The 11,123-nt window shown below is 31.3% G+C and overlaps 2 protein-coding genes and 1 long non-coding RNA gene across 5 annotated transcripts; 2 read left to right on the top strand and 1 right to left on the bottom strand.

Annotated features, from left to right (window-relative positions):
• The first annotated feature begins 611 nt into the window (after positions 1–611).
• Positions 612–1,617, top strand: LOC107923726 (protein TonB). Of its 3 annotated transcripts, none has more exons than XM_041111673.1 (3): positions 689–1,005; positions 1,077–1,232; positions 1,275–1,617. In XM_041111673.1, the coding sequence occupies exons 1-3, from the start codon at positions 826–828 to the stop codon at positions 1,428–1,430; spliced, it is 492 nt and encodes a 163-aa protein (XP_040967607.1). In that variant the 5' UTR covers positions 689–825; the 3' UTR covers positions 1,431–1,617. The 3 variants fall into 3 exon arrangements, with proteins under 3 accessions (XP_040967606.1, XP_040967607.1, XP_016709385.1); XM_016853896.2 differs by having other exon boundaries at positions 1,077–1,190; positions 1,233–1,617; XM_041111672.1 differs by having other exon boundaries at positions 612–1,005; positions 1,077–1,617.
• A 1,479-nt stretch (positions 1,618–3,096) lies between these two features.
• LOC107923758 (WAT1-related protein At1g25270) lies at positions 3,097–6,491 on the top strand. The gene is made up of 7 exons (XM_016853923.2): positions 3,097–3,438; positions 3,516–3,578; positions 3,657–3,773; positions 4,143–4,404; positions 4,496–4,654; positions 4,736–4,887; positions 6,117–6,491. The coding sequence occupies exons 1-7, from the start codon at positions 3,245–3,247 to the stop codon at positions 6,328–6,330; spliced, it is 1,161 nt and encodes a 386-aa protein (XP_016709412.1). The 5' UTR covers positions 3,097–3,244; the 3' UTR covers positions 6,331–6,491.
• Positions 6,492–6,913: 422 nt separating this feature from the next.
• Positions 6,914–7,854, bottom strand: LOC121228271 (uncharacterized). Its single transcript, XR_005925825.1, has 2 exons — positions 7,679–7,854; positions 6,914–7,229 (listed from the first exon to the last, which is right to left on the bottom strand). It is a non-coding gene; the product is annotated as an uncharacterized lncRNA (long non-coding RNA).
• Positions 7,855–11,123: the final 3,269 nt, after the last annotated feature.

Genomic DNA, 11,123 nt, shown 5'->3' on the forward strand with positions numbered 1-11,123 from the left:
AAGTCGTGAGGGCTATGTGTACTCAAAATGGATAGTATCCTATTGAGTTGGGTATTGGTTATGATATTTTTTGGAGCAATTGTCACGTACTTAGGATTTTGCCTCACAATCTGTGTGGCTTTAGGAAGTTTCTTGCTCCAAAAATACCTAAGTTAAAGAATTTCTCCTCGAAGCCAAATAAGATGAATGAAGAACAAAACAAGAACAAGTCACAGAAAAATAAGAGGGAGGAGGCCTCTATTTATAGTTGAGCCTCCCCAAATCCAAACATACAGATCAAGTACACCAACGGCTACGATTAACGGGTATCTACAAATCAAATCTCTAAGATATGGAAACATAAACCGGATTAGATGTGAGCCTCCTCAAATCTTACGGTATAGATCAAGTACATCAACGTTTACGATTAAATGATATCTACAAATCAAATCTTTAAGATATAAAAACATAAACCGGATTAAATATTGGTTATGACAGATAATAAAAATATATTTTCTTACCATCTCATTTAACTTCAGTAATTAAATTTATATGAGAAGAAAATTTTAAAAAGCCTAACTTATTTTTCAATGATTCCAAGATAAAAATAGATTGTGAATTTGGCAACCAATGGCTTTCCTTAACTCATTCTACACCACTCAAAGATCCCAAAACCAAACCTTATAAAAGCCACTCAATGTAACCCTAATAATCTCATCACAATAAACTCCATTTCCTTCCATTTTGGCTTCCTCTATCATCTTCTTCTTCTTCTTTCAACCTTTCTCCTGCATATATATAAAAAAATCCCAAGAAAGAGAAAGGTAAAAGAACAAGAAATCGATAATGGGTGCTTGTGCTACTAAACCAAAGGTTTTGAAAGATGAAAACTCACCGGCCACCGTCCCCGCACCAGAACCGATCAAGGAAGAATCCGTTCAGCCGGTTGAAACAAAAGACGAACCGGTGGTCGTGAAGGAAGCTGATGAAACCAAGCCGAATTCTCTTGGTTCATTGCTTGATAATGTAATATCTTAACACTCTAATATATCATACATGAAAGGCTTCCCATTAACATACATTTTTTCTTTGTACAGGAAGAAAAGAGCAATGAAACTAAGGTGGAGACAATAACTCTTGAAGAACCAAAGGTTAAAGAAGAAGCCGCCATTGTCGAGGCGCCAAAGAAAGTGGAAGAAGCCATTGTTGACGCTCCAAAGGAGGCCCCAAAGAAAGAAGAAGTCATTGTTGAGGCTCCAAAGGAGGCCCCAAAGAAAGAAGAAGTCATTGTTGAGGCAAAAACAATGGTTGAAGCTGAAAAGCAAAAGAAAAAGGAAGAAGAAGAAGAAGAAGAAGATGAGATTATTGTTTTGGCTGAAAAGAAAAGTGAAGGAGCTAAGAAAGAAGAACCCATTGTAAAAGAAGTGAAAACTGAGGCACCCATTGTTTGATCATAGGGAAATGTAAGGGAAAGTTTATATATATATGTATGTGAGAACTAAGGATAAAGAAGAAAAACAGGAGGAGGAAGAAGCAAAGGAAACTAGCAACATATGTAATCATAAACTCACAATATTTTATGTTGTTTGATTTTATGTTTATTTGGGAAATGGAGGGAAAATGTGTTTATTTTTTGAATTTTTTAACTTAATTTAATTTTTTTTAGATTACTTAAAATTAAATATCTTTTATAAAAGAATTAAGAAAAACACATTGAAAATAATATGAAAACAAAATAAGCAAAACAATTGAATTTGAAAATGTTTAAATCTAATTAACTAATAAAAATAAAAAATCATAACCAAAAATTGAAAATGAATTTTTTTTTGAAATTAACAACCAAAATTTACGAAAAAAAAAAGCATTTAGCAACAAAAAAAAATTAAAAATTAATAAATTTAACAATTATAGCTCAATGAGGACCTAAAAGTTTAAAATTTTAAAAGTTTAAATACTAAAAATAACCAAATTAAAGTATAGAAATTAAATCCACAACTTTTTCAAATTACAGGGACTAATTGCAAAAACCTTATAAAAATTATATATATAAAGAGACAGAGGAGGAATCCACTTACACTGGTTTTACATTTTTCTGTAACTTTTTAATTTTTAATTTATGTCAAACTTGTCATGCATAATCTATATAAATAAAATAGCAAATATGACGTTAATTATTAAAATATTAATTATATAAAAACCACTTAAATTTTACACCCGTCTAAGTGGATCCCTGCTATATATATTTCTATAAATATTCTTGCAAATAAGGAAAATTTGCTTGGTTGGTATAATTTTTATTGTGCAAGTGTACATGCTTTAATATGGAAAATTTTAAATTTTATTAACTTTAATTAAAACAATCCTAAATGTTAATTTTTTTAATTTATCAAAGTTATAATTAACTTTAATTACTTATATTATAAATTTTATAATTGATTTTATGAATAACCAAGTAAATTCTAAATATTATTTTAAATCTAAAATAGTATCATTTTATTATATTATATACTTTTACGTTTACACCATTGTTATAATTCTACGAATTAAAATTCAATTAGTTTTAATCTTCGATCTTCGATACTAACTATCACATTGACTTAGATTTAAAGAATGTTCTTCTACTTATCAAAAGATATCAATCCACTATATCAATTGTCGAATTGTCACTTAAAACTTACTAGCTAGTTTAGTGATCATTTTGTAACTTTTTAAAATTAAATGTCCGAAATGCAAACTTACTGTTAATTTAGTAACATTAGGTGTAGTTTACCCAAAATATTTATAATAAAATATCACATTTACTAATTAAAAAATATTTTCTACATTATTTGAAAATATATATATATATATATTACCATTTATTTTTGCATGAGAATCCCCAAGAGAGAACATAAATATACTGGATATCTTTTTAGTTTATCTGATAAGTTTATTAACAACTCCTACGCCTAAGACCCGTTCTACTTTTGGATTCTTTGGAAGTTAGAGAAAATTACTATCTTTTTTATTTTAATTTAATTAATTTAATTTTTCTTCAAAAAATTAATGATTATTAAATCATTAAATAACAATAATTATCTGTTATAATTTACATTTGGAAAAAAAGAGAAAAGCATTTATACAGATTCCTGGGTTTTTAATTTTTCAATTTTGGGTTCTCTTCTAGCTTAGGATTAAGCGAAGAAAACAAGAAAAAACCAACAAAGATTTCTAGGTTTTTTTTTCTTTGTTTGGTTTTCATATTTTTGAGGTTTTATACATAAAAATGGGTCGAATTGAGAATATTTTTCATAGTATAAAGCCGCCATTGTTAATGGTATTGGTACAGATCATATTTGCTGGTATTAATGTAATGTATAAGTTGGCTGCTGATGATGGGATGAGTTTAAGGCTTATTGTAGTTTATAGATTCATGTTCGCCACTGTTATCATGGTTCCGCTTGCTCTTATTTTTGAAAGGTTAAAGCTTAATCTTTTTTTGTTTCAATTGTTCTTTTATCAGTTGTTTTTTTTTTATTTGTGTTCTTTTTTTACAGGAAGAGCTTGAAGAAAATTAATAGAAAAGTACTGCTTCAAGCGTTTCTTTGTGGGTTATTCGGGTATGTATAACTTAAATTTATTTGTGTATATATGTATATATACAAAAATCTGTGGCTAATTGTAAAGATATTTAACAGAGGATCATTGGGTCAAAACTTGTACTTGCAAAGCTTGGTGCATACATCTGCAACATTTGTTGCAGCCATGATCAACCTTGCTCCAGCCTTTACTTTTATTTTGGCCATTTGTTTCAAGTACACTTCTTAACCCTTTGTTGATTTTGATTTTTTTTGTCTGTTGGATACTTCCAATGGATGTGGTATTGAGTTCTAGGTGTTTATGTTGGATTTTATCTCTAGTTTTTGTTCTGACTCTGTTGAGAGTTCTAGTGGATTCAGTGACACTGTGAAACGCTCGAGGAGTTGACAGGCAGCAGGAGCACCCTCACCCACTAAGGGCGTTGGTGAGTGAAAATTTGTGGATCGCCATTACCTCCTCGAACTCTCAATAGAATCACAAAATTCAGAGATAAAATCGAATATAAACGTGGAACCCAATTCCAACTGTCTCTAAATTTTTGCTATTTTTAACATGTATTGAAACAAAGTTAATTATGATAACAGGATGGAGAAACTGGCAATAAGAACAAATGCAGGGAAAGCCAAAGTGTGTGGGACATTAATAGGAATAGGTGGAGCAATGGTATTCACATTTTACAAAGGTATAGACATAAACATCTGGTCAACAAATGTAAACCTTTTAAAGCATCATCATCATCAACAAGTAGGTCCTGGACCTTCATATCATGGCACTGGTCACTTCATTATCGGTGCTTTTTTCGGTCTTTTGAGTTGCATTTCTTTCTCTTTGTGGTTGATCAATCAGGTAAAACTTGGGTTCTTTTCCTTTTCCTATTCCATCAATTTCACTCTACTTACATGGTCTTTTTTTGTACTTAATTTTTGAACTTTGTTAGGCAAAAATGAGTGTGGGGTTCCCTTACTTGTATTCAAGCACTGCTTTGATGTGTTTGATGGGATCAATACAAGGAGCTTTGTATGCAGTTTGTACTGTGAGGGATTGGAATCAATGGAAGCTTGGGTGGAATGTTAGGCTTTTAGCTGTTGCTTTTGTGGTATGTTAATGGCTACATGTCGGGTTTTTCTTTTGGGGGAGAATTGAACATGTTGACATTGTTTTTTTGCTTATGTTTCAGGGAATTATGGGGTCTGCTTTGTTGGTGTTTTTGGTATCATGGGCTGTTAGGTTGAAGGGACCATTGTATGCAGCTATATTCAATCCATTGGGGCTTGTGTTTGTTGCTATTGTGGGATCTTTGTTACTTGATGAAAAGCTGCATTTAGGAAGGTATATTATGTCATATTTGCTTTACTATTTTATTATATTCTTATAGCACTAACATGGTAATTATAATATGGATATAGAAACAATGGTGGCAAAATGAGACCGAATCTCCAAAGATCAAATTTTAAAACTTGAAAAGATTTAATATACTAAATTTTTAGAACTTGAAAAGATTTAATATACTAAATTTTAAAGAAAACAAACTCAAGCTTACAACAAATTGAATACGAAAAAGAAAACTCCAGATTAGTACCTGAAACGTAGATAATAATAAATAATAATAAAAACCCGAAACTCAAAATCAAAATTTAAGTTGAGATTAGCTTGGATATGAATTGAATTTAATTAAAATAGTTCAAATCTTTATCTAAACTCTAAAACATTTAGAACATGTAAAACTCAATTATGCCTTGAGATTGACTCAAATTTGAATTACACCGAAAACAATTCAAACTTGAAAATATGACTTAAAAAATGCAAAGGTATTATTGAATATAACGATTAGAACTTAAAACTCAAATAGAAAACCCTAAACTTAAAACTCAAAATAAAAAAATACCCTAAAATTGACTCAAATCCCAGTTGAATTCAAAGAAATTTAAACTCAATAAGGGTTGAACTCAAATATATCTTAAGATTGTCTTGAACTCCAGCTAAACTCAAGACAGTTTGAACTTGAAAAGGATTGAACCATACAAAAAAAAACTTAAATCCAAAAACAGCCGAAATTAAAACAATTAGATCCCAAAATTACAGGATCTAAACCCGAATTAAGTTTACAAAACAGTTACACCCAAACTTTGAACTTGAAAAACTCAAACTCGAAAACCTCCAAAATTATAAAACAAATAAAACCCAAAATTACATTATATAAACTTAAATCAAATTGTTATCTTTATACCTATATATACACAACACTCAGACTTAAACTTTGAACTACAAAAAAACTCAAACTTAAAACAATTAAAAACCAAGATTAAATGATCTAAACCCGAATCAAATTCTACCTTTATACTTGCCCAACACTAACACTCAAACTCTCAACTATAAAAACATTCAAACCAGAAAACACCCAAATTTAAAACAACTGAATCCCAAAATTACATGATCTAAATCCGAATCAAATTGCTATCTTTATACCTATACAACACTCACATCCAAACTCGAATAACTTAGCTGCAAATGGTGTTTTAGTTTCTAATTGTTTCTCTTTTTTCCTGGGAAATCAACAGTATCATAGGGGGATTAATGATAGTATGTGGAGTATATGTGGTACTATGGGGCAAAGCCAAAGAGATGAAGCAAAAAACACAGTTAGTACCAGTACCAACAGTTGATGAAGAATCAAATGAAATAGAAGAAGATAAACAAAGTGAAAATAAAGAAACTGATGAAGAACAAGAGCATGAAGGAACTGAAACTCCACCTGTAATAATTTTAGCTTAAAATTGTCTTTTTTTCCCCTCAAAACTAGAAAAAAAAAGAAAGAAATTTGGCCATTCGCAGCAACTTACAGTTTACTGCCAGATATATTTGTTGCATAAGACACTGTTTGAAAGCTCATCTTTGGTGATTTATTACCTGTAATTCAAAGGCCAATTTGTACACCTGATATGATATTAGATCATTTATTATATATTATTATAGCTATGTAGCAGCAATATATAGCTAGCAATTTATATGTTGTTTTTATGAGTAGAATTATCCAATGAAAGGGTTTTCTTTGTGTTGTGTGCATTAACCTATGAGAGCTTGCCATAATCATCATCTCATCTCTTAAAATGGTTTTGATGGTTGAATTTAATATATATTTTAATTTAATATAATTATTTAAAAATTGTTATTAATTTATTATGTGTAAGTGGTGGATCTAATTTTTTTTATTTTGGTAAAAATATTTAATATCTATGAGCAATTTGATTCTTCTTAAAATAATTAGAGCAATGTAATCTTTCAATTTTGAAAATAAATAACTAATTAAGGATAATGAATCATGGTTTTTGTTAATTATATATAATTTTGATTGATATAATAATAAATTTAGTGCTTAATGTTTATATATATTGTACGAGCCCATTTTGCCCGGGCCCATACCAGCAAACCAACCCAAACAAACCAGACTAATAAAACACTTCCAGTCCATTACAACAAAAATTAACCCAAAAATGCCCAAACCCAAATTCAAGCCCAAACCTAATAGCCCATAACAAACTTTCAGCAACAGCAAACCCTAGCCCCAACTGCCCATGAGCGCCGCATGTGTGCCACTCCACCTCCTCGTCTGCCACGCCTCCAGCCCACACCTCCACTCACACGTTTCTGCCACCACTGTCGGCCATGGCCACCTGCAAGAAGCCAAATATCAAAGTGACAAAAAAAAATAGAAACTAAAAGGCTGTAAATCGGCTATAAAAGCCGAAAATCAGATGATTGTAAGGGGGCTTCCTCTCTTTTACGAACACTAGAAAATCAAAAGGAAACAAAGAAATATTGAAAGGTTGATTTTAATCTTCAAACTGCTTGCTATCCATTTATTTACTTATTCATTCTTTTTTATTTCTCAAGATCTCCATTTATTTACTTATTCATGCTTTTTTTTATTTCTTAAGAATCAATCTCAATCAGACAATTGTTTTGTGAACAAGACATACCAAAAGCAGAACGATTTTTAGGGGATTTTTCCTTTTTGTTTTTTTTTGCATTATAATTTCAGCATATTTTATTTCACCTTTTTTTCTCTTCTTGTGCATTCAAAAATGAAAAATGTAAGAAAAGAGAAATACGAGAAACTTACCTCCGTGGTCGCTTGTCGTCGGCCACCGGCGATAGTGGTGGTGCGGCGAAGTCGGCGACGGGGTTCGTAGTCTTGGAACCTTGGAACAGAAAAGGGAACCCCCTTCATTTTTTTGGGATTCTTAGATTGTCTGAAAGAAGAGAGAAAGAAGTGGGGGCTAATTTCTTTTTTAGGGTTCTATTTATTTATTTATTTTTTGTTTTATATTTATAATATTCCATAGGGTGTCGTTAATGGAAGAAAGACCTGTGCACTATTGCCCTAATGGGTAATTTGTGCCTTTGGTCCCCCCAAATTCTGCTGCACCCTCAATGAAACCTTTTGTTTCCTTTAATTTTGGCCATCGAATTTTGCGCCCTTTTCAACCTGGTCCCGCGCAAAACGATGCGCATACGGGACGGGAATATTCGCAATCGATCCCCCATATCCTCAATGCCTTTTATTTCAGCCCCTTAGCCACCTGTTATATTTATTTACAGTTTCAATCCCCAGATTCTGTTCCGTTTCCATTTTCATCCTTAGTTCTTTATTTCATAAATATATATATATATATTTACTTTTCTTTCAAATTATTTTGTTTATTATTATTAGTCTCCTTGCTCATTTTGATTTCATCTTATTTTCTTTTTTAAATTGTGTAGATTTTTATGTCATTTCATCTAAGCGGTTTTATTATTATTATTCTTTCTTTCTCGTATCATTTATATTAGATAATTTTATTTACATATATATATATTATTTTAAGTTTACTGACATTTCAAATTTTTTATATGTATATCGATTTGCTTTTATTATTGTTTGTTTTATTTTATGTTTAAGATGTATTATATATGTTAAATATTATAAACTGCTTTCTATTGTTTCCTTTTAAATTGTCATTTTTATCTTCATTTTGAACCCATTTTATGTATTATTTAGTTAAAATTGTTTTATTATTTACACTTGTTTTACATATCTTTTAAACGCAACTTATTTATTTAAAAATGTTTTATTTGTTTTTCGTTTCAAAGATTTTTCTTTTCCTTCGTATTACTTTATATACATTATTTGTTTTATCTTATATATATATACCATTTTTTTGTGTACATTATTAACCTTAAATCTCTTGTTTTGCATTATCTATTTTAAACTCATCACTATCATTTTAACATCGTTGTTATTTTTATAATACTCACCGATTTTTTTTTATATATGTATACATTTATCTATGTTCTCATATTCTGTAATTTACATGCATTTCTTATTTTATGGCTTTAAATCATACATGCATACACATTTTTACATAATTGTATTTATTGTCATCATTGTTATTTGGTGTTTGTTTATTTATTCATATACCCTTGTGCTTTTTCTAAAATGTTAGTTCTATTTATTTATTTGTATGCTTTGTTTATGTAATCGCCTCGTCATTCCATTTTGCCTATTGTATTGTTGTTACTCACTTTATTTTGCTCACTTTGTCGCATTCGTTATTGTTTTGTCAAGCATTGACACTAAACACCAAAAGGAAAATTTTTCTAAATAAGGCAATATTTCGCGTTTGGAAAATCGAGATAACGTACCCTAACGTGCTGGGTTTCGATTTCTCGTTTGACTAAATAGCCAAATATCCTCTTAAAGCTTCAAAGTATGGTTTCATTAAACTATAAGGTGATCTTGGTTTCGATGGTTTAGAGTATCGTGTCCTAACGTGCTGGATGTGATATTCCTTCGGAACAAGAGAATCTTATATTTCAATTCATGTTATCAGAGTTTCTTTTAAGGATCGTATTTTTAAAACTCTTCAAATTTTCAATTTTCGACACTAAGACACTAATTAATCAACTAGGTACCAATTTTGGGCGTATCGAGGGTGCTAATCCTTCCTCGTGCGTAACCGACTCCCGAATTCATTTTTCTGAATTTCGTAGACCAAAATCGTTGTTTCAATAAAATTAAATCATTTATTAAAAACAATCACTTTTTGAGGTGACCCGATCACACCTCGTCAAAAAAGGATTGGTGGCGACTCCCGTTTTCATTCTTTTTTTTAAAATCCAAGTCGACCCCGTTTTTCAATCAAAAAAATTGTGTCAACAGCTTGGCGACTCCACTGGGGACAATAAGAGAGTCAAGCCACGTGTTGATTATTTCTTGTCTTTTTGTTGAAAGTGGAAAATTCGATTTAAATTTACGATCCTTTCATTGCATCTCTTTTGTTTTGAGTTATAATCGTGTTCTGTATTTTATTTTATACCTCTGCACATTCCATTGCATGACCGTTGGTCACACCTTTTAAGTGGAAGTGAGAAACTACGCCTTCGTGAGGTTTTCACCTCCGCATGGGATAGTGAATCGCTTCCGGGATACATCCGTACCTATGTCTTCATGAGATTTTCATCTCCGCATGGCCATAGGGAAATGTATTCCCCTGAACTGAACTCGGTCCATATGAGCCTATAATGGGTGAGGATCGAGGAATCTGCTGGTTCAGGTACCCTTACTCTAGAACCAAACCACATATAGAGAGACCTAGGAGCCTACCCTACGTAGAGCCACTCCAAACCCCTAGTGGTCACCCGAATTGCTTTATTTGTTATTTATTCTGCACTAACGTGTTTGTTTTTTGTTTATAATTGCATTGTATTACATCATCCTAGGAAGGAGGTGTTGATTCATATTTGATTGCTAAATAGAACAGTTTGTCATAAGAAAACAAATTTTTTGATAAAGTGGATTATAACACGGTTGTCTAAATATGGTCCAAGTGAATACATGAAAGAAGGCTGATAGTCCGTGAAGAAATACAAGACTTTGCTTCATTGCCTAAAGACAGAAACTAACAAAGATTATTCGAGAGCTGTCATGTCTTGACTTTCTTAAAAGAGCTGAAAAGTATCATAGAAATAAGTGAGCAACGAGTCGCAGCCTGGATCAAGCAAAAAAAGGAGTTAATATAGACATCTCTTGGAGAATTCGTCAGACTCGACCATAAGATCCAGATATGAAGAGGAAGAAAAGTGTCTTCACTTGGAATATGAGAGAAAGACCGTGTATGTAGTCCCTTTTATGTAAAGGAATTTGTTTTCTAGAAAAGTGTTCCAATGAAATTAAATTCAGAATCAATGTCTTCCTTTCTTTTTGCATTCATGCATTTGCATTACATTACATCAAAGAAAAGAATGTGTTGATTCGAAATTCAATTCCTAAATAGAATAGTTTGTCATAAGGAAGCGAATTTCTTGATAAAGTAGATTATAGTGCGGTCGCCTGAATATAGTTTGAGTAAACACGATGAGAGAAAGCTGGTAGTTCACGGAGGAATACATAATGTAATTTCTAGAGATTCAAGCCAACGAAGGCATGACGAGAGAAAGCCGGAAGTCCACGAAGGAATACATGACTTGATTTAATTGCCAACGAAGATTATCCAAGAGCTGGCACTTTTTGATGAGTATCATGGAGA

Source organism: Gossypium hirsutum, chromosome A04, assembly GCF_007990345.1.
Source record: "Gossypium hirsutum isolate 1008001.06 chromosome A04, Gossypium_hirsutum_v2.1, whole genome shotgun sequence".
In the NCBI taxonomy this organism is placed as follows: Eukaryota; Viridiplantae; Streptophyta; class Magnoliopsida; order Malvales; family Malvaceae; genus Gossypium; species Gossypium hirsutum.

Bases quoted from the DNA above. Each gene is read 5' to 3' on its own strand.
- LOC107923726 (XM_041111672.1), top strand. From the start codon at position 826: ATGGGTGCTTGTGCTACTAAACCAAAGGTTTTGAAAGATGAAAACTCA. The intron at 1,006-1,076 runs GTAATATCTTAA...TTCTTTGTACAG, and splicing joins TTGGTTCATTGCTTGATAAT to GAAGAAAAGAGCAATGAAAC.
- LOC107923758 (XM_016853923.2), top strand. From the start codon at position 3,245: ATGGGTCGAATTGAGAATATTTTTCATAGTATAAAGCCGCCATTGTTA. The intron at 3,439-3,515 runs GTTAAAGCTTAA...CTTTTTTTACAG, and splicing joins CTTGCTCTTATTTTTGAAAG to GAAGAGCTTGAAGAAAATTA. The intron at 4,405-4,495 runs GTAAAACTTGGG...GAACTTTGTTAG, and splicing joins CTTTGTGGTTGATCAATCAG to GCAAAAATGAGTGTGGGGTT.